General features: G+C 43.9%; 1 protein-coding gene across 2 annotated transcripts; it reads right to left on the reverse strand.

Moving 5' to 3' along the window:
- Positions 1 to 271: 271 nt before the first annotated feature.
- cenpe (centromere protein E) lies at positions 272 to 21,433 on the reverse strand. 2 transcript variants are annotated; one of them, XM_011492037.4, is made up of 50 exons: positions 21,221 to 21,433; positions 20,910 to 21,025; positions 20,739 to 20,828; positions 20,525 to 20,643; positions 19,121 to 19,240; positions 18,951 to 19,032; positions 18,793 to 18,860; positions 18,646 to 18,720; positions 18,529 to 18,580; positions 18,363 to 18,450; positions 17,282 to 17,411; positions 17,075 to 17,194; positions 16,841 to 16,993; positions 16,618 to 16,768; positions 16,305 to 16,404; positions 15,198 to 16,050; positions 15,066 to 15,122; positions 14,731 to 14,898; positions 14,267 to 14,341; positions 13,521 to 13,589; positions 12,740 to 12,871; positions 12,394 to 12,571; positions 12,180 to 12,325; positions 11,878 to 12,099; positions 10,719 to 10,802; positions 10,503 to 10,643; positions 10,301 to 10,432; positions 10,006 to 10,215; positions 9,378 to 9,494; positions 9,186 to 9,302; positions 8,889 to 9,104; positions 8,737 to 8,820; positions 8,547 to 8,663; positions 8,239 to 8,454; positions 8,087 to 8,170; positions 7,896 to 8,012; positions 7,676 to 7,822; positions 7,498 to 7,590; positions 6,799 to 6,936; positions 6,520 to 6,714; positions 6,254 to 6,448; positions 4,484 to 4,696; positions 4,208 to 4,408; positions 3,895 to 4,071; positions 2,348 to 2,448; positions 2,171 to 2,268; positions 1,950 to 2,085; positions 1,513 to 1,874; positions 1,363 to 1,401; positions 272 to 523 (listed from the first exon to the last, which is right to left on the reverse strand). In XM_011492037.4, exons 1-50 carry the CDS (start codon positions 21,274 to 21,276, stop codon positions 444 to 446), a joined length of 7,230 nt encoding a protein of 2,409 aa, XP_011490339.1. In that variant the 5' UTR covers positions 21,277 to 21,433; the 3' UTR covers positions 272 to 443. The 2 variants fall into 2 exon arrangements, with proteins under 2 accessions (XP_011490339.1, XP_011490340.1); XM_011492038.4 differs by lacking the exon at positions 1,363 to 1,401.
- Positions 21,434 to 25,489: the final 4,056 nt, after the last annotated feature.

The raw sequence follows: 25,489 nt of genomic DNA on the forward strand, positions 1-25,489 counted from the left end.
GAAGCCTTTATTTTACTTTCAATAGGAAAATAAAATCCCCACCATAAAAGGATTTAAACATGACCTCCGCATGCTTAAATATGCGTTTGATTTTAAACTAGTTCCTCAAAAACAAACATCCAAGTCATGGGCCAATAAATGCAAATTCAAATTTAAAACAGCTGTGACCTACTAATTTGACATTTTTCGTACATAACTGCAACAAAATTCAAGTGAATTTTTTTTTTCCAACCAAGCGTAACCTTAAAACAATAAAAGAATAAACCTCACATTTCATTTTCCATTTATTACAATTATAACAAAATTGCACATGAAGTGTTTTCAACTCAGAGGAGAATCACTCTTATACTGAAATACAAAAAAGTCAGACTAAAACACAGGATTTATTTTTTGGCTTTAAAAGAAAAGTGAAATATTCATTTTTAAAAGGATTCTTTTAATGTTCATTGGGTTTTGCAGAAATCTTCTTTTTTGGGAGACTGTGGCCACCACGGGTCTGTCCCACTGGCTCCAGCTGCAGCATCTGAAAAATAAAAGATTTAAAAACATTTTTTCTGTGCTTTAATCATCAACATGACAGAATCCTTTACCCTGGATTTAAAGAAAAAGACTGGGGTTAGAACAAATGCACACAGATAAATATATATTTAAAAAGTAAATAAGAAGAAAAAACCTGAATTTGTTAACAGAATTTACTGTCTTTACTAAAATGAATCTGCTCAGCTTTATGTTTTTTCAGACTTCAGAACAGATCAAAGGTTAGTTTGCATCTTCAGAAAACTTTTCAGTAACCGTTAAAAACATTAGTAAGCAGGAAAATTCCAGAAGTAGCTTTTGAATCAACAACTTCACGGTGACTCAAGAAACCTCTGGATCTTTTCACAAATTAAGAGCCTGCTTTTAAAGAAAGGAGAGAGTCAAGGGTCCTCCCAGAATTAAACAGCTGTCCACAGATATGCCTGCCTATTAATCTGCTGAAACGCCTTCCTCTGGAATGGAAAGACTCCCATTTCCACGGAGCACCTTCACAATAAAACCAGCACACTGTGGAAATAAAGAACTGCACTTTGGTTTCAGCTTTTTTCCAGCAACTCCACTTCTCAGATAAGAGAAAAATATTTTTTGAACATGTTTTGTCTTTCTTTGATAATAAAAATTGTAAACTGCTTTGATTTCAGGATCAGTCGCTTTATAGTTTAAGCTGACACAAAGTGCAGAAGATTAATGCTTCCAAACTGTTCAGATCTGAGCTCAGTGCAAACAGTTCAAGTCTTTTGAAAGACCAGTGACCTCCCATCAGCCCCTGCTTCCATCAGTAGACACCCAGTGAGCGTTCACACTGCCAAACAGGACAAAAATTACCGATTTCGCTGTAGGCCGAGTCAGGAACGAGTGAAACCTCTGTTAAACAAACGCAAACATCACAGACAAGAAAACAGCCTTTCACAATAAGAGCAGCGCTGCTGCAGGATTCCAACGGCAGCGTGTGAGGAGGACGTCAGGACGAAGTACCTGGAGTGGTTCCCAGGGCAGAGTTGTCAAAGAACTGCTTGGGACGGTTTCTGGAGAGCACCTCGGAGGCCCCGCCCGCGTCAAAGAACCTGCTCTTGGGCGATCTGAAGAGCGAGGACTTGGGCGAGTCCAGAGGTTTGCTGGGAGACTCGGGACCCTTCAGAGGCGAGGCCAGCATCTTGTTGGAAGTCAGCAGGATCTTCTTGGGCGAGCACAAGAGGGTGTTGAAATCTGCAGTCATGGGGGGAGGCCTCTTGCTGGTGGTGCTAGGCAACGGGGGCTCGTCCATCTCAGTTTTGTTCTTCAGTTTGATGGCTCTGTTCTTCCACTTGGCGACCTCTGCCTGCTGACTGGACACCAAGCTGACGAGAAACACGCGTTACTTCTTCTGTCTCATCTCCTGCTCCTCAAAACAACGTTCAAATCCACTCCGTTACCTTTCCAGCTCAGTGATTTTCAGCTGAAGTTGTTTGACTTCCTCTTCCAGCTTGGTCTTTTCCAGCAGAATGCTGCTCCGGACCACCAGACCTTTGGGGTTCGTCAGCTTTGCATGAAGATCCTCACCCTGCAGAACTGACGACACAACCACAGTCCAGACGTTCTAGGGTTAGAGGTCAGATGATCTCCATATAACAAGTAGGAGATCTTGCTGTCTTACATGATTCCTCCCCCCGCTGCTGGGCCCTCCTCAGATCCTCCTTCAGCCTCCTCAGTGAGTCCTCCTTAATGCTCAACATTGAGCTCATTTTCTGGATCCTAAAGAAAAAAAGAAAGAAAACATCTCGGCTCCAGCAGACTAAAGCAAAATCCATATCAGGGTCACGGCGAGTCTTACTCTTGTTTGTGTTCTTCTGACATTGAAGTGAACTTCACCTCCATTTGGAACAGCTTCTTTTTCAGATTCTCCAGATCTTCTGCAGCAGGAGAAGCTCTCTTCTGTCAGCAGAACCACAGAAATCAACACTCTTAAAAACAAAGTCTCAACAAACAAACGAGAAGAGCAATGCGGGTTCTTTGAAAGCATCAGCAGAACAGATCTTTACATTTAAAAGCTACTTTACTTCATTTCATCCAAAACTTGATTAGATTTGCTTCTGATCTTCAGTCAAATTAAAACCCCTTTTGTACAACAATTGTTTTTCACACCCCGACAGTGAAGCGAGCACAGATGATGCAGCTGCTGCCCTGTAGCCACTGGCACATACACAAAAAAAAAAAACTTTTTCCTAATCAACAATGAGTTTGATGTCAATCTGAGACTGAAAACTCCTAGGAAAACAGGAATAAAAAAAATTGAAAATGGTAACGTGATGCTGTAACCAAAAAGAAACACTTCAACTTCCTGTTTGAAGCCAGTTTGAAAACAAAAGCAACATGCACCAACTCAGTTTGACTAGCATAACCACAATGTGGAACTTTAAACACGGTCTCTGTTCACTGCAGTGCGTCTGCACTGAGGTTTCTAAAGGACAAAGTGCTGGAAAAACTTCAAAAGACTAAAAATGACTTTCAGTCCAAACAGGTTTCTGTTTATCGTATTTTCACGATTATAAGGCGCACTCAAGTCTTAATTCTTTCCAGACACCAGGGGGCACCCTATGAGGTAGTGCACCTACTGCCAGTGCTCCACATATGTCCCAAATCTTAACAAGTTCATTAAGATGTGGGTGAGCAGAGTCACTGTTTATCCACATTGTACAGAAAGACAACCTATTTGCTTTGACCATACTCTAAAACTGTAACGTGACCCCCACTTCTCCTCACAGCTCCCTAATTCATGGCGTGGGAATCAACACTTCCCATGAGTCTTAGTGGCCATGGGCGGGGCTAATTCCCGGGTCCCCACACATTGTTTACAAAATGGCTGAAGCCCTGTTTGAACTGCAGCTATCAGCTACGCGGGTTGATGGATTTTTAGATGCTGTTTTGTGACTGAAAAAATAAAAAAACTAACTCAGATTTGGGAGTTTTTGCTCCTCCTGCACTCAGCGTGTCTCTTCGCCAGCGCATGTGTAGAAAGGAGGAAAGCAGGGGGGTCAGGCGCTGAGCGCAAGTGCGTCTGGTATTGTGCATTCAGTTTGTGTTAGATAGGGAGAACAGTAAAAAAGAAAAAAAAAAAAAAAAAAAGGTTTCCCCTAAAAGAACCGAGACTGGTTCTTTTATTAACCCACTCTGGAGGCTCTAAGGGTCCGAACAGGGCGTTAACGTGCCCGCGCCTCAACACCCGGTGCGCCTTTTGTATGTGTCAAAGATTGAAAAATCCCCCGTAACCGAGACCGCGCCCAATGACCCGGTGCGCCCCATGGTCGTGAAAATACGGTATTTCTCTCCGTCTCTTCAACATGATTCTACTGACGTCACTTATGTTAAACTGCAATGCACCTCTGACTCGCGCAGTTTGCTCCTGAGTGTCTGGATGGCGCCCTCCTTCTCCTGGACGAGCGCGCGGCTGTCCTGCAGCTCCGTCTGCAGCAGCTGGGTGGCCTCTTTGTGGCTGGATAAGCGGCTGTGGGCGCACGCCTGCGCCTCCTGTAGCTGCTCCATCTGTACCCGCAGAGCCTGGAACAAGAGGCAGGATTTTTAGAGGAAACGTTTTCATTCAAAATGGGTGCTCTTTATGATTTTGCTCAAACATGAAAACAGATCAGACAAACTGAGAAGATAAGTTGGTTTTCAGGAACTATCCCAAACTGACTTTGATGTTTTCTTGGGCCTCTTGGAGCTGCAGATAGAGCTCCTGGTTGTCTTTGAGAAGAGAGACTTCTGTCTTCAGAGGAGCGCCCTCTAGAGCCTGCAGCAGAGTGCACGTCTTGCTCTTCTCCTCTCTGAGGAGAGATTCTGTTTGGGCGGCCTGCCGCTTCAGTTCATCGAACCGAACCTTCTCCCCTTCCACGAACTGACGGACACACCAGAAGAAAACATGAGATTTCTCTCAAACCCGGAAACCCAGAGGATCTGGTCCGACGCTCACCTCCAGAGCTGCAGCGCTGTATGTTGCTGCAGCAGACCGACGTTCCAACTCGCACTGCAGGCCGCCGTCCAGCTCGCTGAGCACGATGGGCTGCCTGGTGACGGCGGCCTGCAGCTGCTCCCTGAACTTCTCCCTCGCTGCAATCTCAGCTCTCAGCTCCAACATGTGGGATTCCATGTGGGCCCAGAACCTCTCCAAGATGTTCTCCATTTCCTGAAAACGGGTGAAGTTTAGCCCAGCTCTGAAGGATAGGCTCCTCCCCCTGCTTTGTTAATAATTTTAGAAAACTGTTGTTCCATCTCAACCTTCATCAATACAGAAAATAGTGCTCCGATTAAGTTTTTGTGCGATTAGTTTATGGTGACCGGTAAATACCCTGATTAACATTAACTCTAACCTGATTGCTGTAAAAAAGAAAAAGAAAAAAAAACTCAGAGGCATTCATGACATCACGGCACAGTAAAAGATCAAAATGCAAAATGAAATAAAATGACTAAAATGTAGGACGTTAGGAGTTTTTTTTTTATGACAGACTTCCAACCTTTTCTTTTACACCACCAAGAGGGGATTTATATTAATAATGCACAGAGGACATTAATGACTGGATGTGTCACAATTTACTTCAGCTAACAAAAACATTAAAAGTGTTTTTACAAGAAAAAAACCCCAAAACACCAGTCAGGAAACTGCTTAGGTTCTCACAAGGACCAAACCAGTAAACGATATCAGTCCAGTTCTGAGGTCTTTGCACTGGCTGCCTGTCAGAGGATAGACCTCAAGGGTCTGTTACTGGTTTATAAAGCATTGAATGGTTTAGCTCCAAAATACAGTTTGTACCAACTAGTCCTCTCTGGTCATCTGTCAGTTCCAACAGCAACTCAAACATGGAGAAGCTACATTCAGCTTCTATGCTCCACAGATCTGGAACAGACTTCCAGAAAGCCTCAAATACACTCAAATACCCACCTGTTCTCGCCTGCATTTGATGACTTTGTATTCAAAATAATTCCCTTTCTTGAATTTTAATGTTAATGATCACACCTTTCCCATTTCAACTTTTGTATATGAAGCACTGTGAATCGTCTCTCCACACAAAATGTGACACAAAGAAACTTGCAAATAGAGCTGTGACTGTGTCAGATTTTTGATCACCGCGATGATCACCGCGGTGATGAATCACCAGGGGGCCCCCCTGGTGATTTTGACATGACGCCTAGTTTCACTAAACATGATGTTCAGAACAGTGGCAGAACGGGATTGGTGCTGTAGCCGTTACCATGACAACACGGTGCGCTGCGTTTTAAGTATCCTGCTTTTGGGAAAAACAATTTAAACCTAAAAATAAAATTAAAAAAAGAGGTAGCAATTGATTTAATATGCATTTCTTTGATTAGTGTACATTGCGTAAGCAGGACAAAACCCTTCGAGGTCTCCATGATCAGAAATGAATTTACAGGAGTCCACCGTCTTACACCATCAGTGTCCGTTCATTTATCATAAGGGACTCCTCGTCGGGAAGTATCCCCCATATAATAAATAATAGTTATAGATCAAAAATGAGATTAATATGATAAGAAAATTATTTTCAGCTGCTATTAAAGCAATAATTTGACACCCGTAATACAAATGTTTTTAATTTTCTACCCTTAGCCTTTCTGAAATGACAGATGAACGCGTCGCTCGTTTAAATGTTTGATCCAAAACAAAAAAAGTTAATTCTCCGTTTTCATTTTGCCTCCTCCCTCTCTGATGCCTTTAGCCGTGGCTCACCTGCTGGTGAAGCTGCCGTCTGTCCAGCAGCTCGCCACGTCTGCGCTCCCACAGAGCCTGCAGGTCGCAGTCAGGAGCCTGCGTTCTGCACAGCAGCAGGTCCTGCAGGCGCCGCTCCTCAAACACGGCTTCCTCCTTCTTCACCAGCACCTCCAGCAGTCTCTTGCTGGAGATCGCGCGCGCTTGGAGCTGCCTCTGAGAGGAGAGACGGGAGTTTTCCCAGCCGTTCTGGACCTCAGCAGGAGCATCTGAGAGGAGGTCCTTACCTGAACGCTCTGCAACCTCAGAACGGTCTGCCGCCCCTGCCACTGCACGGACCTGTACACGTCCACACTGGCTTTTGGAAGAGAGTCCATGTAGGGGTGGATGAGGGAACACTGAGCCCCGAGAGCCGGGTCCAGAGGGACGGAGAAGTGCTCTCTGCAGGAGTCAATAAGCTCCTGCAGTTTCCCAAAAGACTCCTGCAGCGAAACCCCAAATCCTACTCAGCCGCTGCATTTAAACGTGAGGTCATAAATATTCACCTCAACCTGATCCAGCCTCACCTGAAGGAGACGGTTGGACTCCTGCAGACGAGACGGCAACACCTCCTGCTTCTCCTCCTCCTTTTCTCTGCTCTTCTGTTCCAGAGTGAGCAGCTGCTGTTTGAGGGCGGAGAGGTTTCTGTTCGCTTCAATCAGCAGCTGGACCGAAGAAGATTAGAATGGGGGGGGGATAAATGAAGCCAAATGTCAAAAGATCAAAATTAACAAACATTTTAAATAAAATAGTACAAAACAAAAATGATAATTTTTCCTTTATTTCTTATGAATAGTTATGTTTTCAGACCCTGTAATTACTTGTAAAAGTCTAAAAAGATTCAACAGATATGCATTAATTCTTTAAAAAAAAGAAACACATTAAAATAAAAAGGTTAAAGTTCCTCTAATGAGCACAACAATTGAACCTTTTAAAATCAAAGAAAAAAGGGTTTCTAGCAAACCCAAGTGTTCATTCATTACTAACAGTTTATATTAAACATTAACTTTTATAAAGTCTTCATGTTCTGACGGAGTGATCAGTCTCCAAAGAATCCAAATTCATCAAAACATTTTCATTTTTCTGTCATTTCAAGCCTCCCAAACATTCAAATATCCTCAGTGGAATCAGAAAAAGGTTGAGTTTAGATCACTTGAGCAGCAACAGATGAAGTTCTGGTTTGGAGTCCAAACCTTTCTCAGAACCCCTCAGCGGTTTGGACCCACCTCTCGGTGCTGCCGGCTGTCCTCCTCTCGCTCGGAGGTCCGCTGCATCTCCAGCTGCTCCTGTTGGATCAGTTCTTGCTGCAGATCCCTCATCTGCATGAACACAGAGACGGTCGGTCCTGGAGAACCAAAGCAGCTTTCCACGCCACGGTTCTGCATGTTCAAAGTCAGCGGTAACCTGAGCTCCCAGCCGCTGATTGTCCTCCTTCAGAGACGTCACGCTGCGCAGCAGCTCCTCCTTCTCCTCCGTGAGCTTCTGGCTCCCACACAGCAGGGACCTCCACTCAGCTTCAGCACTCTCCAGCCGTCCTGACAGCTCCAGCATCTGTGCGTGACGGGACACGTTACGCTGCATGCAGCTCTGGACATCAGTGCTGCTGGGCAGACTGGTCTTTAACCTGGTGCATGAAGGAGCTCTCCTTCTCCTGGAGCAGTTCCTGCAGATCAGAGTAGATGTTCTTCTGCTCCTTCAGCTCCTCCTGAACAGACTGAAGGAGAGCTTCACCTGAAGATACCTTGAAAAGAGAAACCCAAACTCAGCTTCTCATCAGGAATGGAAAGAATAACAATCAGTGACGGTTCTCCTCACCAAATCCATGCTGTGCTGCAGATCCTCCTCCAGCTGCCTCCTCTGCTCCCCAATAGTCTGCAAACTCTCTTTCAACCCCGAAATCTGTCCAGAGGAGCAAAGCCTTCAGATGTTGGATCATTTTCATAAGCTGTCCTTCTTCAAAGACAAACCTCTGCCTGCAGCATTTCCATCCTTCCCTCCAGCTCTCCTTTTAGCCGTTTCTCCTCTCTGAGCTCCTGCTGAAGCTGATCCCTTTCCTCCCTGAGCACCGTCACTCTGAGCAGCAGCTCCTCCTCCTCCTTTGAGGATCTCTGATCTCCATCTTCCCCTTGATAGCTCAGATTGATTTTCTCTGCTTTTTCAAGCTCCTCTGTCAGAAGCATGAGCTGTTTGAAAAAACAGAAGAGGAAGTGAACAAACTGATGTTTACGGCTGAAACATGCAGTAAAAGGAGAAAAACAACAACAGTATGCATCACCTGAAGTTTCAAATCTGACTCTCTCTGCTCAAACTCTCTCATTTGGTCCACTTTTGTTTGCTGCTGCTCCTTCAGCTCCTCCTGAACAGACTGAAGGAGAGCTTCACCTGAAGATACCTTGAAAAGAGAAACCCAAACTCAGCTTCTCATCAGGAATGGAAAGAAAACAATCAGTGACGGTTCTCCTCACCAAATCCATGCTGTGCTGCAGATCCTCCTCCAGCTGCCTCCTCTGCTCCCCAATAGTCTGCAAACTCTCTTTCAACCCCGAAATCTGTCCAGAGGAGCAAAGCTTTTAAATGTTGGATCATTTTGATAAGCTGTCCTCCTTCAAAGACAAACCTCTGCCTGCAGCATTTCCATCCTTCCCTCCAGCTCTCCTTTTAGCCGTTTCTCCTCTCTGAGCTCCTGCTGAAGCTGATCCCTTTCCTCCCTGAGCACCGTCACTCTGAGCAGCAGCTCCTCCTCCTCCTTTGAGGATCTCTGATCTCCATCTTCCCCTTGTTGGGTTAGATTATTTTTCTCTGCTTTTTCAAGCTCCTCTGTCAGAAACAGGAGCTGTTTGAAAAAAAACGGAAGAGGAGGTGAACAAACTGATGTTTACGGCTGAAACATGCAGTAAAAGGAGAAATGCATCACCTGATGTTTCAAATCTGACTCTCTCTGCTCAAACTCTCTCATTTGTTTCAATTTTGTTTGCTGCTGCTCCTTCAGCTCCTCCTGAACAGACTGAAGGAGAGCCGTTGTCTCTGAAAGCTACAAAAGCAGAACAATTGCTAGAATTTCCGTGAAAACAGAAGCAGAGCTGAAACCTTCGGCAAATGAGCAAACCTGCTGCTTCAAGAGACTCTGCTCCTCTTCTCTGGTGGTGTGAAGGACATGGAGACTCTGCATCTGCTCCTGCAGCTGCTGCTGAACCGAATGGAGGAGGCCTTGAGCCTCAACTGCCTGAGAACCGCAAACCGATGAGGACAAAACTCTTAGATCCTCTGAACACGTCATTCCCACAAGAGTACAGATGTGGAGACGTTTCTATGCTGACGACATTCAGCCAACAGCTGGAAATCAACTGATCCACAAAATCTCAGCCTTTCAGCTTTTCTTATTTCAAATTATTCCAACAGATTAGAAATGAACAGCTACTCGAATTAAATAGCAGATGGCCTCCCATTTATATTCCTTTTTTAAATGAAAGAGCAGAGAAACCGGATCAACAGAACTGGATTAAAGGTTTGTCGGCTCATGTGAGGCAATTCTGACACACAAGGAGGAACTTCAACAGGTCTATGAGGAGATTAAACCCCACACCAAAGTTAGTTAGTTTCTAGATATAATTTATAAAAATCATTTTTTGAAATAGAAAGGCATTTGTTTCATCTCTGCAATAAATGAACACAAGCCTAAATACCAGAATTTGAACCTGCAGCATGTGGAGGTTTAAACAAAGTTTCTGACTGACCATCTCCATCTGTTCCTCCAGCTCTTCCCTCAGCCGCCTCTTCTCCTCTCTGACTCCCTCCAGGATCTCCTGCAGCTGATCCCTTTCCTCTGTGAGCGCCGTCACACTACGCAGCAGCTGCTCCTCCTGCGCAGACGAGGACGTCTGCTCGGACTGCAGACGGTCCCTCTCCAGCTGCAGGCTGGTGAGCTCCTGGCTCAGGCTGCTCACCTGCCATAGAACATCTCCCCTCAGCTGTGCTGGACCATCCGGTCTGAAGTTTTGTTTGCTTTTCAAGAGGGGCTTCTCTCCTGACCTTAGTCTGAAGCTCCTCCAGCTGGGAACTCTCCACCTTTGCTGCCTGAGCAGCTTCCAGGAGTTTGATCTTCTTTTTCTGCTCGCGGTTGTTCTCCAGCGCCGCCCTGAGCTCCGCCTGAGTCTCGATCATCTGTTGTCACAGTGTCGTTAGTGAATGCAAGACGTCGGCGTGGAGAACCCCAGAAGACACGCCCACAGACCATATCCACGTTCTCCTTCATGTCCTCCTTCAGCTGGTCCCTCTCCTCCGTCACAGCGGCGACGTCTGAGAGCAGCCGCTCCACCTCCAACGCCGTGCTCTGAGCGCCGCCCACCTGGAGCTCCTGAGACACCCTCAGCATCTGCTCACACGGCGAGAAGCCGTCAAGCAACAGAGAGAAGCTGGACGTGGAGACGGGCATCTATGCTTCACCCACCTCCTCCTGCAGATCCCAGTTCCTCTGCTTCTCATCCTGAAGCTGGTTTTCAAGAGACTCCAGGAGAACCTGAGTCTCAGCGGCCTGGAAAGACAAAAACCACCAAGTCTTCAAACAGGAAGTGAACCAGACCTGTGCAGACGACACCACCTTTGAGATGCAAAGGTTGGAAAATAAATGGATGAAAAAAGTTCCGATCATGTGGTCCTTACGGGTGGGTTTGCATTTCTAGCGCTGTATCAGAATACCTGAAAAAGTATCAGAATACCTGGATATTCGGCATGCCTTATATTATATTTTTCTGATATTTGTATTTTTGCAATCATCATAACTATATTAGAGCATAAATAATATAATCAATATGAGGCTATAAATGTCTCCAAATCTCATGAATAATTATGTGACATCACGTCTGCTGGCATGGTGGAGACGCCGCACTAGAACGCGTCTGGAAATTGTTCTAAAGTCTGGAAGTTTTTTGGCATTTCCTTTATCTACTGGAACTAAAGTCACTAATACTTCCAGGTTACAGTTTAAAATGTTAAATGTCATTTCTTTCTAAATCTTTGTGGTTCATCCATTGTTCTCGATTCTGACATCCTGTTCTAAATAAAAAAAGATAATAGTGATGGTGATTAAATCCATATTTAAATGTCTATTGATCCAAAAGAAAATACACACATTCAGATCAGATCTATCAAATCGTAAAAGTCGAGGTTCAATCCTGAATTGATTCAGATCTACAGCCCTAACCATTTTATGAGACGCATGTTTTTCTGTCTTTTTTTTAATTGAAAATAGTATTAATTTACATTTTCTATCAGTTTATTTTGTAATGCAAAGGGTCTCAAATAACCACTGGACATTTATTCTACAGATCTTTGTTAAAGAGTCAAAGTGACACAAATAAACGTGTTTATAGTCTGGTTTCTCACTCTTGATGGTCAATGCTTTACATTTACATGCATGGATGTAAATAAATATGTGCATTGATTTTAATTGATTGACACGTGGGTGAAAACAACTACATTTACTGAAACTGGAAACCCAACTTTCACAGATTTTGGCCTTTAATATTTGATCTGTATTTTTGTTTGAGGGCCTCACAGACCGGACACTCACCTCATCACCACACAACAGATCCAGAGCTACACTTTACCTTTTCTTCCAAGTCCTCCAGAGAAGCCAGGAGCTGAATCCTCTCAGCCTCCCAGTTCTGCTGGTGGGAGCTCAGGGACGCCTGGATCCTCTGCAGCTCCTCCTCACGGCTCTGCAGAGCTTCTCTGAGCTGCTGCTCCTCCAGCTGACTCTGAGCTTGGGCCGACTGCAGGCCGTCCCGCTCGGCTTGGACGCCTCGAAGCTTCTCCGACAAACCCTCCAGCTAACAGAAAGAAAAAAAAAAAAAAAACATCTTCAGGAAACGGATCTCAGGTCCTTGGTTTTATGGTTTGTGGGGCTCACCTGCTTCATCAAGCTGTCCACTTTATCTGGAAGAGCCTGGAGTTCCTCCAGCTGAGCCTTCAGAGCCTCCTCTACTTGGCGAGCCGCCATCAGCTCCTTTATGGTGGCAGCCGATCTTCTCTCCAGCTCCAGGCTGTCAATGAGATCTGAAACACAGCAGGTTTAAGACGAGCCCTTCTCCTGGCTTCTGATTTAAACTCCAATTCTAGGTCACCTTTGGGGACTTTGCCATCCAGCAGAGAGGTGAGCTTGGTATTTTCATCAAAGGCCACGTTCAGCTCTTTCTGGAGGTCGCTCTGCATCTTCCTGTTCCGCGACTTCTCCTTCTCCAGCTGCAGACGCAGAGTCCTCAGCTCAGCTTCCATCTTCTCCTGGCTGCTGGACAGACTCGCCTGCAGAGAAGAGAGAAATCTCACTATTACACTCATTTGTTATGACATTTCTCAGCATGTTCGGCGAGCATTCTGCTGTTTATTCCCTTAAATGCTTCACTTCACTGTAGCTTTGCATAAACATTATTGCCGCAGAGCAGAACACCCAAATAGATTAGGCTTGCTCACATTCAGCTCCAGCAGAGAGATGTTCTGACTGCGGAGGACAGCCCACTCCTTCTTGGTGTCTCTGCTGAGCCCCTCGGCGTCGTCCAGAGAGCGCCGGAGCTCCGCCACCTCCTGAACCAGACTTTTGCCGCTCTGCGAGGACGGAGGAGGAAGAGTTCAGCATGGCAAGTTCATTTGTGCGGCGCATTTTGTGTACACAGACAATTCAAAGCATTTTCTATAAAAACATTAAACGAATCATTCAAAAGAAAGATCATAAACAGCATTTCACTGCAGTCGTGCTTAAATTCTGTGTGGTATGTGGACGGCCAGCAGACATTTCTAAATGTGGTTTTGAATCGGGTCTTCAGCCGTGTTCAAAACATGGAAAAGAGCTTCTTACATGGAAATAATTCACTGAACAAAACTGCAACATCCAACTTTTCTGCTCATTCTCTCAATATTTATTCATTCAAATCATTGTGAATCAGGAGCAGATGAAAAAAGCTGCCCTTTGAAAAAGCTTTTAGTTTCTACGAACAAACTACAATCCGCGAGCTTCCAGCTCCTCTCTACTCTGATCATCCACTGTCAGACAGATTCATGTTCGTCTTGTTTTCCTGGTCTGAGCTGGAATCTGGATCCAAACTGAACATCTGGATAGCTCTGATATTCCTCGCCAGTCACGTCACTCAGCGTATTGTGACACACAACAGGAACCTTTGTGTTCATAAACACACGAGCCAACAGGCATCAGCCATGATGATACACACAAAGTAAGACAATAAAGAAGTAAACAAACCAGATTCTGGAGCTCTTCTGCATATTCACTTTTCCTTCTGAGCTCTTCAGAAACAGTTTGAAGTTTGTTCTTGGGGGGGAAAAAATAAAACAACAACAGGTCAGACCTTCTTTACTTCCAACCAGTTGATAAATACAGCAAAAACTCAGCAGTATGACATTTCTCAAACCGATGCAAATAAACAACATTTAAAACGAACATGTTCACAAAAATGAGTTTTATTTTGAAAGAACAAAAAGTAGCTCTACTTCAAGCGGAGTTTCAAAGTAAACCTTTGAGTTTTATCCATTGACCATCTATGAGGAATGGAGCGAGTGGGACGTTCCTCACAGAAAATCATTTGAATGAAGTCAATTCACCCTTCATTGCAACACGGACGCCGCCACGTTGGAGCCAGCCGACATCAGTAAGCAGCGATTGGTCAAATCACCGTTTCTATGGTAATCGCTATTGCCAATCAGAAGTGAGCTTGTTGGATGTCCACCCCCCCCCACCACCACTTACATAAAATCTGTCAAAAATGTTCAAACGTTGATGTGGGGGCCAGCAGGCACCGCCTACTTTTGAGGCATCCGATTGGTCAGCTTTGATTTTGCTCTACGGCATTTAAATACTCGCTCAATATTTGATGATTTAAGTCATCGGTGGGGCAAAAAAAACCCGCTTCTTTACAATAAACTTTCACTTGTAAAGTGTAGCATTAGTGAACTGGTTCGTGGTAGTAGCCCCGCCCCCTTTCAGCTCACCTGAAGCTCTACACGCTGAAGTTCAGCAGATTCCAAGGCCTTTTCAAGGACAGAAATTTGATTTCTGAACTCGTTCTGCAGAAGAAAACGGAAAAGAATGAACAAGGAAGAAGAGCAAAGCAGTTTTACTTTAAAGAAACTTGGTTTTGGAGCAGTTTTGTTAAACAAAAACAAAAAAAAGGGTTTAGTAAATAAAAACTACTGTAGGTTTGAATGCAAAAAAGCTGTGTAGCTGAAGGGTTTGTTTTTCCAGGTTACGCATGACTCCTAATGCAGTACGAGTCATCTCAAATAAGCCCACATTATGGTCTTTCCACCCCTGTGTTTGATAGTTAGAATGATTCAAGACATCGCACAGCTGGCTCATTTGAAGACCTCAGCTCCACGTTTGTTCAGACAGAGGAGATCCTCTCTTCCAGACAAACGTCACTGTCTGAAAGGTTCATTCTGCTCCTGTCAGTTACCTCCTGCTCCTTCCTGAAGCCATCCTCCAGAGTATTGAACTCTTCCAAGTCTCTCATCTCCTTCAGTTCTTTGGACAAAGCAGCCTTTTCTCGCTCCAGATGTTTCATCTGATCCATGAACATGCTCAGCTCCTGCTTCAGGGAGTCTCTCTCAGCAGCTATCAGGTCCTACAGAAACAAAGTTTCAGTGCTTGGAGCTGCAGAAGAACCTTTAATGACCTCCAACTTTCATTCTACTTTGCTCTCAAATCAGACTTTTTTCTATTTAGTGACATTCAAACACAAATTCTCAGCAGGAGCAGGGTTATGGTAGATTAAGGACTGTGGATGGCTACCTTATCTGAGGTTAGAGTGTCACAAAGCTGGATGGCTTCTGCAAACTCTCTTTTCATCTGAAAAAATAAATAAAAGACAGCTGATTTGTGGCAGAAAAGTCCACAATTTGAAGCTGAAGTGAAGCTTCTTACATGATCATAAGCATCAGAGCTGCTCTGCTCCTCCAGCTGCAGCTCCAGCTCTGCAACTCTCAACTGCAGCCGTTCCGTGCTTTCCATCTTCTGCTGAGCTTCAGTCTGCAGCTGCAGCTCCAGATCTGAAACCTTCTGTTCAGCCGTCTGCATCTTTTCCAGAGCTTCCATCTTCTGCTGAGCGTCAGTCTGCAGCTGCAGCTCCAGATCTGAAACCTTCTGTTCAGCCGTCTGCATCTTTTCCAGAGCTTCCATCTTCTGCTGAGCTTCAGTCTGCAGCTGCAGCTCCAGATCTGAAACCTTCTGTTCAGCCGTCTGCATCTTCTGCAGAGCTTCCATCTTCTGCTGAGCTTCAGTCTGCAGCTGCAGCTCCAGATCTGAAACCTTCTGTTCAGCCGTCTGCATCTTCTGCAGAGCTTCCATCTTCTGCTGAGCTTCAGTCTGCAGCTGCAGCTCCAGATCTGAAACCTTCTGTTCAGCCGTCTGCATCTTCTGCAGAGCTTCCATCTTCTGCTGAGCTTCAGTCTGCAGCTGCAGCTCCAGATCTGAAACCTTCTGTTCAGCCGTCTGCATCTTCTGCAGAGCTTCCATCTTCTGCTGAGCTTCAGTCTGCAGCTGCAGCTCCAGATCTGAAACCTTCTGTTCAGCCGTCTGCATCTTCTCCAGAGCTTCTGTCTTCTGCTGAGCTTCTGTCTGCAGCTGCAGCTCCAGATCTGCCACCCTGCTCTTTGAAACTTCCACCGTCTTCATGTCCTCCCCTCTCTGCCGACTCTCTGCCTCCAGCTGCTGCTTTAGGCTGGACACCTCTTCTGAAAGCTCACATATCCGACCAGGAGACACATGCTCCTTGGGACTGAGAAGAGAGGAGTCATCGGAACACTGAAGACAGAAACTCATCTGGATCGTTTCAGAAAGTGCACTCATCGTAGGCGGCTGACATGAACCATTACAACGTATAGAATGAGCAACAGAAACAAACGTACATTATGATTTGGTTTGAAGGAGACAAATATTCATGAAAAAACTTCAGAAATGTCTTAGATGTTGTGCATCTCGGGAAATCGAACAAGCAGCTGGTGAATCTGAATCAAACGGACGACCGCTCACCTGTCACCAAAGCTCCAGACGGACATGGAGGTCTGACTGTACTCCATGTCGTCAGACGGCTCCTCAGGAATCCCCCAGTTAGGGTCAAAGAACTCCTCATCTGTTCAGAACAAAAGCACAGAGCTCTGTGAACGCCCCACGGGACGGAGAGACAGTGAGCTTTCAAATTTAGTGAGCATTTATTTGATAAATGTGGGACGTCTACATGCTTCTTCCTGCCTCAGAATGGAGGTGCAGACATTTGGAGGAGCAGTTTGTGTGTGTGGTTTCAAAAGGATGGTGGAGCAGTGGAGGTGCCTCCATCCTCGTTTACCTTCGTTCACGTCGTTCAGAAGTTGTTGCTTTCTTTTCCTCCTGTGGCTGAAGGGTTCTGCCAAGCTCTGGTCTGACATGGCGCTCTCTGAGGCAGAAGGCTGGCTGAGCCGGAGCATCTTCCCCCCCCATGTGACCCTGCGCTTGGGGATCTGAACAGAACGGACCCGGTCAGCAGCGCCCAGAGGAGCCTCCCCCGCCTCTCCCCGGCAACATCACATCACCTTGTGAACAGGAACCAGGTTGGGGCCGGTGACCAGCAGCTTGGTCAGGTTCCGGATGCGGTCTTCCTGCTCCCTCTGCAGCTGATCCTTCTCTTGGAGCAGCTGAGAGAGCACCTCCTTCTCAGTGGCAGTGGTCTGCGTGACTGAAGAAACCTGCAGGAGATGGTTGGAGGTCAGTCAGAGAGCAGCTGCAGAGGAGGAGGCGGGGCATGAGGAAGAGGAGGGAAGGCCTGCCTCGTGGAGTCGTCGCTTTAGGTCCACGATCTCATTGCGATAGCGTTTGAGCAGAGCGCCGTCATCCGACACCTCAGTCACATGAGGGTCGTTCTTCATCTTTTTTGCTGTGCAGGCAAACTAACAGACAGAGTGAAGGTAAAGAGAGAACATCAAAGTTACACTGAAGCCCAAGAGAAACTTTGCAGGAGTCGTCTTTCTTCACACCTGCAGCGTGCTAAGAGTCTCATCCAGACTGGCAGGTGTGACTGTGCAGACGATCACGGTTTTGGCATTTCCTCCTAAGGAGTTTTGTAGGATGCGGGTCAGCTTGCTGTCTCTGTAGTTTATGTAACCACTGAAAAGACAAACACACCGATGTCATCAAGCAGCTGCTCTGATTACCTGCAGCAGTGCTCCCAGGCCTGCAGGCCTCCGACCGGTTTACATTTTCACCGCTGGGCCTGTACGACGCTGAAGTGGGCGCAGAATTTTTTTTAATCTATGCTTTCCCTTAACTTGAGGGTAAAGTTTATTTTCCTCCTAAAATGTCTACAGATGCTTTAAACTTAATTTGTACTCTGGATTTCACGTAGGAATCATTCAAATGGGATGTACCAGCCTTCGGCCTCATCTGGCTTTTAAGGTGCAACAAAAAAAAAAAGCAAAAATGTTTTTTTTTTAAAAACAGTCGCTAAAACTGGTGTTTTCTGAATATTAAATATAATAAACATGAATCCACCGTTTGAAAAACTTTATTAGCAGCATCCTTGTAGCATTAAAACAAAAAAAGTCATCTTGAATCTTTGAACCAAATAAGGTAAGAAAATAAATTGTTTTCCTGTTTTTTTCACTGAATGAATGAACCAAATCATCTCCACAAAGGGTGACCAACAAATCATGAATCCACTGTGTTCTGATTAGAACAACTTGGATTATTCTTTTAGAAAAAATAATTTTACATGAAAAATCTTTCAAATGCAATGCATTGTGGTCTACACTGTGACAGACTGGCGAACTGTCCAGGGTGTTCCCTTCCTTCGCCCACAAGTGGTCAGGATAGGCTCCAGCAGCCCTGTGACCCCGTAAGGGATAAAACGGCAGAAGAAGATGAATGAGGTCTATATTCACCAATCTAGTGAGCATTGATGCACACTGGGTTTACCCAGACAATTCTGGGAAATTTGCTGGCCACTCGATTTTGGAATTGTAGATTTGAACAGCACTACAAATGGCAAACGCACTATGTGGAGCACCAAGTGCAGAGCAATGATGGAATTCAGACCCAATCTGGGCTTCAGTTACTCACGTTTGGCTTTCATCGGTCAGCTTCTTGATCACCTGGCTGAGTGTGAACAAGCTGCGGTTGATGTTGCAGCCTTCTTTCAGCCGTTCACCTGGAAAAGACAGCGGAAGCAGAAACCATGACTCGGAGTCTCAGCGGTTGGCTGTGGCTGGAATTGAAATCCACAAACCTTCAGCCCCGGTTTGGCTGGCCCTCTCAGATCCAGCTAGATCCACCAGATTCTGCAGGAAAACTTCAATGTAAACCCAGGACTGCCCAACAGACGAGAGAAAGACGATGAACTCACCAAGTTCGACACAATGATGGCTCCGTCGGCGCCTTCACTCGATGCCGGGTCGCTCCGTTCACGGCTCTCCAGAATCTGAACAGATGAGTAAAAACAGCTTAATGATGGAAGTTTACTGGCCCGAGCCCATAAACTGACAGCTCTCACCATCCGAAATATGGTGTGCGAGCGGCTGCTCCTCTGGTTCATCTTCGTCTTCCCATATCGACGGTTTTCTAAGGAGTTTTTAGAAAACAAAACAAACGTAAGCAGTCAGAGGCAGAATGGCCACATGAATGCGTCCGGTGAAAGGCGTTGACACTCACTCTCTCCCTTCCGGATCCAGGCCAGGACCTGTGCAGAAGACGTAACCACCTCCTCAGTCAGGTCCGCCACATACACGCTTTTCTGTGGAGATGAACAAAGATTTGCTTTTCAGAGCAGCGCTACAGACAAGCATGATGCAGCAAATGATTAGATTCTGTGGAGAACTCACGTTCATGCCTTCTCTCACTTCCAGGGGTTTCCTTTTCCAACGGTCCACCAGCAGATCGGTGACCGTCTCGTTGTAGATTTCCATGTAGGACACCCTGAGAAGAAACTCTTTGTTTGGAAACTTGAAAAAAAAAAGAGAGAGAAAAAAGAAATCAGTCTCCATTCACTGAGATTCCAAATTTCTCCTCAGAGAAAAACATTGTGATGTTTTAAGGGGATTTATAAACTTTGAGGGAAATAAAGGACATTCATTTTCAAGAAGAGATTGATTTGATTTTGATTAATAAATTATTTAAACCCAGTTCTGTCAAAATGTGTAAAAGTGTAATCTGGAAAGTTTTCCTTTGACCAAAAAGAAAAAGTGTATTGTGTTACTTCAATTATTAGATATAAAATTACAATATTGGTCCAGTTATTTTTTTTTCATTTATACATGTAAATCCAGTTCTATACTTTAAAGTTTCACTCTGATCATCTTTGGATCTATTGTTAAAGTGTTCCTTGTGGTCTTTTTAGTTTTTATGCAGTTTTAAGACAAAAAAATCAAAAAGCCTTTTGTCGTTTTCTAGGACAGTTTCTGCAGGAGTTGATCAGAAATTCACCACCGTCATCCCTTTGATCCAGGAGCCTACAGCCCCTCACACCCCCAACATAACCTTAGCGGTGAAACAAAAAGGTGAGCAACATCAGATCTATCCAGCCGTAGTTTAGATCCAGATTCCAGCTCAGACGAGGAAAACAAAGATTGATCTATTTGTCTGACAGTGGATGATCAGAATGGAGCAGAGCAGGAAGTTTGTGGCTTGCAGTTGGAGGTCCTACATCACACGATCTTTTTCAAAAGGCTTCTTTTCCCCCTCTGATCCTGATTCACAGCAATTTAAATAAAGAAATGCATCTTTTAGCTCATTTCCTTAATACATATTCCCAACAAAAATGCATAAGGACATTTTTAAAATACAATTTTCATGGGGGTGGGTCTTAAGGAACTTTGTCTCTGAACAGTAACTAGACCCTGTCGTCCAGCAGAAAACAATATGCGCTTGAAGCTTTTTCTAATAATACATTTTTCTGACAGTCGGTTAAACTTTATAATCATATGTTAAATCTAAACAAACGATAATTTTGTATTTTTCTTCACAGGCAAAGAGCGCCATAAAGACTATAACTATAGTATCTCCAGTTTGACAGGTACCAGCTTTATTTAATGTGCTGCTTGTAGTTTAAACCGTTTTTTTTTAATTAACAGTCAAAATAAAATAAAAAACGCTATAATCCAGGTTTTAAACACTTTGATTTTTACACATTTTCTTCTGTTACACTGTTTGGAGTCCATGTAATTTACATGTTGCATGTTTGTTTTGGTTTCTTCCAGTTCATTTTGTGGGGCAGCCAGCAGACTTACGGTCGTGATGGTCTGGAAAACATCCTCCATGGCCAGAGGAATGACTCCTGGAGCATGGTCGCTGCCCATCATGGTGAAGGTCTTACCGGAACAGGTCTGACCGTATGCGAATATGGTTCCTGCAGGGGGGGGGGGGGGGGGGGGGGGGACACGAACATTGAACCATGTAAACTCGGATTTAGTCGGAAAGACAACTGCCCCGCCAAGAACAAACCATTGTATCCCCCCACGGTGGACACGACCAGGGGCTTGGCGATGTCCCGGTACAGCTGATCGGTTCGCTCCTCCGCGGTGAACACCCGGTCTGCAAAGAAGAGCAGCACATGATGATGACGGTGAACACAACCTGAAGACCCCCGGGGCATTTCTGAGGGGTATAACATACCGAAGCTGAAGCTTTTCCCGGTGTTTCCGGCGTCGTCGATGGGATGGATGGACTTGGAGTCAGCTCTCCAGAAGAGCTGGACGGGTTCTCCCGTCGCTGCGGCGGCGTTCTCCTCCCTGATGACATTTGATCCAAATGACACAAAGTCCAGGATTGTAGATGTACACCATGATTATCAAATAAGTAACATCCATACTTTGATATTGTACTTCACAGACGAAAATATAACAAAACAAAGCCATTTGCTTGGCTTGTTGTTGTGCTTGGAGACGTAACGGTTGGCTAATTTTAGCTATTAGCTAAAGTCTCACCTCTCGACAAGCGGACGAACCCGAACGCAAACCTTCACCGCAGACTCCTCCGTCATCTTTCTAAAAGCTGAGGGTTAAACACAGCAAAAACTTTAACACTAGTTCCCTAAAACGCTGCTTAAAATGACAACAGCTGCTGAAACGATGCCGTTCTTTTTGAATGTTGCTTCCTTCAATCTGACTGGATAGCGTCATCGATGGAAGGATCCATTTACGATTTGGAGAGGGGTGTGTGGTCATAGAAAAAATGTTTTTTTAAATGTAATTAATTTTCTTAATGTTTTCAATTAAACTAAACTGTTTTATTTTTCAGACTCTTTATACGTTAAAAATATACAACTTTGTTGTTCGAGAGAAATCTCCCACAACAAGCAACGACTTTCCAATCTCCAAGTGGAATCAAACCCGGAAACATAAAACTCTTTTTTTAACAACAACTTTATTGTTCACAACCATCTAATACAATACAGTGCAAGACCATTACAGGAAAAGAACATGCCAGGGGATCCATGCAAGGAACTACTACATACATTTTGGTTTTCAAGAAAATAATTGTTCTTTATGCGATATAAATATAGAAACACTTGATTATCTGTTTTTTTAATGTATATATGTTAACAGTTTTTGGGTAGATTTTTTTGTTAGTGCTGTTCAAAGTTTACTTTTCCTATTTCTATTGTATTAAGTTACTAAAACACACCGTATTATTTGGAGTAGTTTATGGTAATGATTTATTTGTTTTGGCATTTAACACTATTAATATCTGGAAAATGTTTCATTCATGAGAGCAGATTTTTTTAAATAAAACCATTATTTAATAAATTGAATAAATTGATCTGTTTATATTTTAAATATGTGAAATTTATGAAAAACAAAAATGCCATAAAACTGTCCATTTTAATTAAAGATCACATGTTGTGTGACTACCTAGTATTGTAGATTATTTTCTGCATATTTTATATCTTTCTGTTCTACTTCACTAATCAGTAAATCAGTAAATTCATTCGGCTGTTCCCAATGGTTACTTTTTAAGGTTAAAAGCAGCTTAAAAATTATTAAAGTTTTTCGAAACAAAATGCAATCTATTTAAGCTGCCAGTATGAGGAAGGTGTTGGTGGCGTAGAATGATGCGCTAAGAGTGGTTTTAAATAATCCAAGGAGGACGAGTGCTAGTGAGCTGTTCGTTTCACTTAGAATTAACACTCTCTGGACTTGCATGCGCTCACTCATGTCCAAGTTTATCTGCAGACTAAATGCTTTAGAGAATACTCTCATCTTGGCTATAAGTAACATTAGATTTAGTGCCAAACACTTCCAGTCAAACTTATGGAAGCACTGGAGAGACTGTTTTTTTATTTGTCATTGTAACTAATGTTTTATGGTGTGGAATGTATGAGTAATGTTTTTGTCTTGTTATTTTATTCCTATCCTTTTTAATTAATTTATTTTTTTATTAGCTGTTGTAATTTTTCATATACTGTACCTCAACTTGTGTATTCTTGACAATACGCCTTTTTAATGTAATGGGTCTTAGTAGTCCTTTTTATTGATTGGACCATGAGTCTGGAATAAACTATATCTAAAAACGAACATGCCAAGGGGTTATGATTACATTGAAACTGACGCAGATTGAGAGTTTTCCTCGCTTTATTATTGTCAGAATTATAGATGGAATGGCACAGAATTCTTTTTTATTTTTATTGTTTATGTGTGTTTAATCTCATTGACGAAGATAGTGAAATGAGGGGTATGATTTGTAAATTTGGATTTATAAATGTTCCATTTGCACAAAAATAATGTGAGATTAATTATGTATAATTGTTCATTTTTTACATGCACAGTGTGTGAGGCCAAACAGTACATGTTTTAAGGAAAGGTGGAAGTCTGAGTCTATGTGGGCGAAAATGAAATTACAAACATTATTCCTGAGCTTGGTGGAAAAGGGGCATGACCAAAATAAATGTACAGCATCTTCAGGTTGTTCTTGACAAAAAGAAAAGGTTACATCAATGTCTTTTTTGAATCTTTGCAGGTTAGTCTGGATGGAAAGAATTTATAGATTAATTTAAAGAAGATTTCTTTCACTTTATTTTGCTGGCAGATTCCAGATCATTTTCCATCCATAACCTGGTTCCTTCTTATCTTTATAAGCTCCCTCATATTAACACTCGCTGTCTCCGGTTTTCTTCTCTCCTTCAGGTTTCCGTCTCGTATGGTCACCATGGGGAGCCATGCCTTCAGCCGCTCGGCTCCCCAACTCTGGTATTCTCTCCCTTCAGACCTACGTAACATTTTTAAAATCCAGACTCAAAACTTATCGGTTAAAATTTACTTTTCCAGATCACAATTTTACATCCTCTGCCATCTGATTTTATTAATGATTTCAACTTATTGATTGTTTTTAACACGTTGTGACTTTACTGTGTTTTACTTTTAAATAAAATGTATTATTATTATTATGTCATCGTGTATATTTGTGTGTGACAGTATTGTGTCTGTAATCTTCTTTTGGTTGCAGACCCGCTGCTTTGGTTTGGCTGAACAAACAATAAAAGCACGTGAGCTTGTCCACTTGTCTTCACTCTCGTTTCTGCCGTCGTGGCTTGGACCTGCGGAGGTACTGCCACACTATCAACAATGCACAAAAGTAGAGGTTCTAGGGGAACAAACAAAATCTATTGAAGATCCTTTGTGAAAGGCATACAATCCATCATTGCAACAAACAAAAGGCAGGTAAATGACCAGTGAAAGAACTGCAAAAAATATTTGTGACAGACTGACTGACTGACTGACTGACTGACTGACTGACTGACTGACTCCAGTTAGGGTCCTTGGGCAAGACCCTCTACGCTACTGCCTACCTCATAACCGATGAGACAATGAACCACATGTCATGCGTGCTCAGACGTCGCCCGGCCAAACAAGGTCTGCGTCAGGTGCTGAGGGACCAGAGCACCCTGATGGAAAGTGGGCCACTGGAACAAGACGGAAATGGACTAGATGTGAGAACAAGGTTCTGTAGGAATGCTACTACTCAAGTAATCCCACCCAGAGGGGATACATGCAGAGAATGTGGAATGAATGGATGCTTCGAAACCCACAATCAAGGCTAACTGCCAAAAAAACTAGTAGCTCAATGTTCTAACATCCACAAATGGCAACTCCTATCACTACTTGAAATTGAAGCGATACAACACAATTGCAACACAATGGGAGAGCCAGATCACCAGGCCAGAGAGGAGTCTATACCAAATTCCCAACCTGAACTTGGGAACACAGCCCCTATAACTACTGTTATGCAGAGTGAGGCAGCAACTGACCTGAAAGACAAGATCATGTCTAGAATAAACACTAGGCAACCCCGACACCAGCTACAACGGTTAAGTGATGTACTGCCTGAAAGTCTCCTGGAAGCTGTGAAAAAGTTTTAAGGGCAATCCCTACCACAACTAACACAGAAACCAATGACTGGTTCACACTTCAACAGTGGTGATCCTTGAAATGCTTGGCTATAAGAGCAACCATGGAAGAAAACAGTACCCACCATGGAAGCAACGGTTAGAGGCCAAAATCAAGGCAACTCGGAAGGATGTGAGTAAGCCAGTATAGCTTAGTCAGTTTGTTAGTTCATTTTAGTATTTTTCTATTGAACTCTTTGTATTCGTGATCCTTTTGATTTCATGTTTTACTTCGAAGCCCATCGAGACGACTGTTGTTGTGATTTTGGGCTATACAAATAAAATTGAATTGAATTTAATTGAATTAAGCTGACAGAGGCCCAAAGAGGTACAATGAGAGAGCAAGTACCTAAGAGATACAGCCAGATGCCCATACCTGAAGCACTGGAAACTGCCAAACAAAGGCTCCTAGCCTTGAGCAGCTGCCTAAAGAGGTACACAAGAGACAATGAAGCCAGACGAATAAACAGGCTCTTCGCAACTCAACCTGCGAAAGTGTACGCTCAGTGGCAGGTAAAAAAAGTAAGGCTGAAAACTGAACAATACTGGAAAAGTATATGGAGGAAAGAGACAGCACATAACAGCAATGTCTAATGGCGGATCTTGCCTGCTGGCTAGAGAAACTCACTGCACTCCACGAGCGCCTGGCAGCACAATGAACCAGCTGCTTAGAGATGGGACTCACCCCGATTGGCTAACGGAAGGGCGAACGATCCTGATCCAGAAGGATCCCTCAAAGGGTGCAGTCCCATCCAACTACCAGCCAATAACCTGTCTCTCCACAACATGGAAGCCCATGTCAGGCATCATT

Source organism: Oryzias latipes, chromosome 24 (genome assembly GCF_053564925.1).
Source record: "Oryzias latipes strain Hd-rR chromosome 24, Olatipes_Hd-rR_3.1".
Taxonomy (NCBI): Eukaryota; Metazoa; Chordata; class Actinopteri; order Beloniformes; family Adrianichthyidae; genus Oryzias; species Oryzias latipes.

What these genes read in the sequence shown, in the direction of transcription:
- cenpe (XM_011492037.4), bottom strand. Translation starts at nt 21,276, where the DNA reads ATGACGGAGGAGTCTGCGGTGAAGGTTTGCGTTCGGGTTCGTCCGCTT. An exon ending in TGGAGGAGCTTCAGACTAAG is followed by an intron (nt 10,216 to 10,300) that starts GTCAGGAGAGAA and finishes GTTCTATGGCAG; the next exon opens with GTGAGCAGCCTGAGCCAGGA. An exon ending in AGGCCCAAGAAAACATCAAA is followed by an intron (nt 4,072 to 4,207) that starts GTCAGTTTGGGA and finishes CTCTTGTTCCAG; the next exon opens with GCTCTGCGGGTACAGATGGA.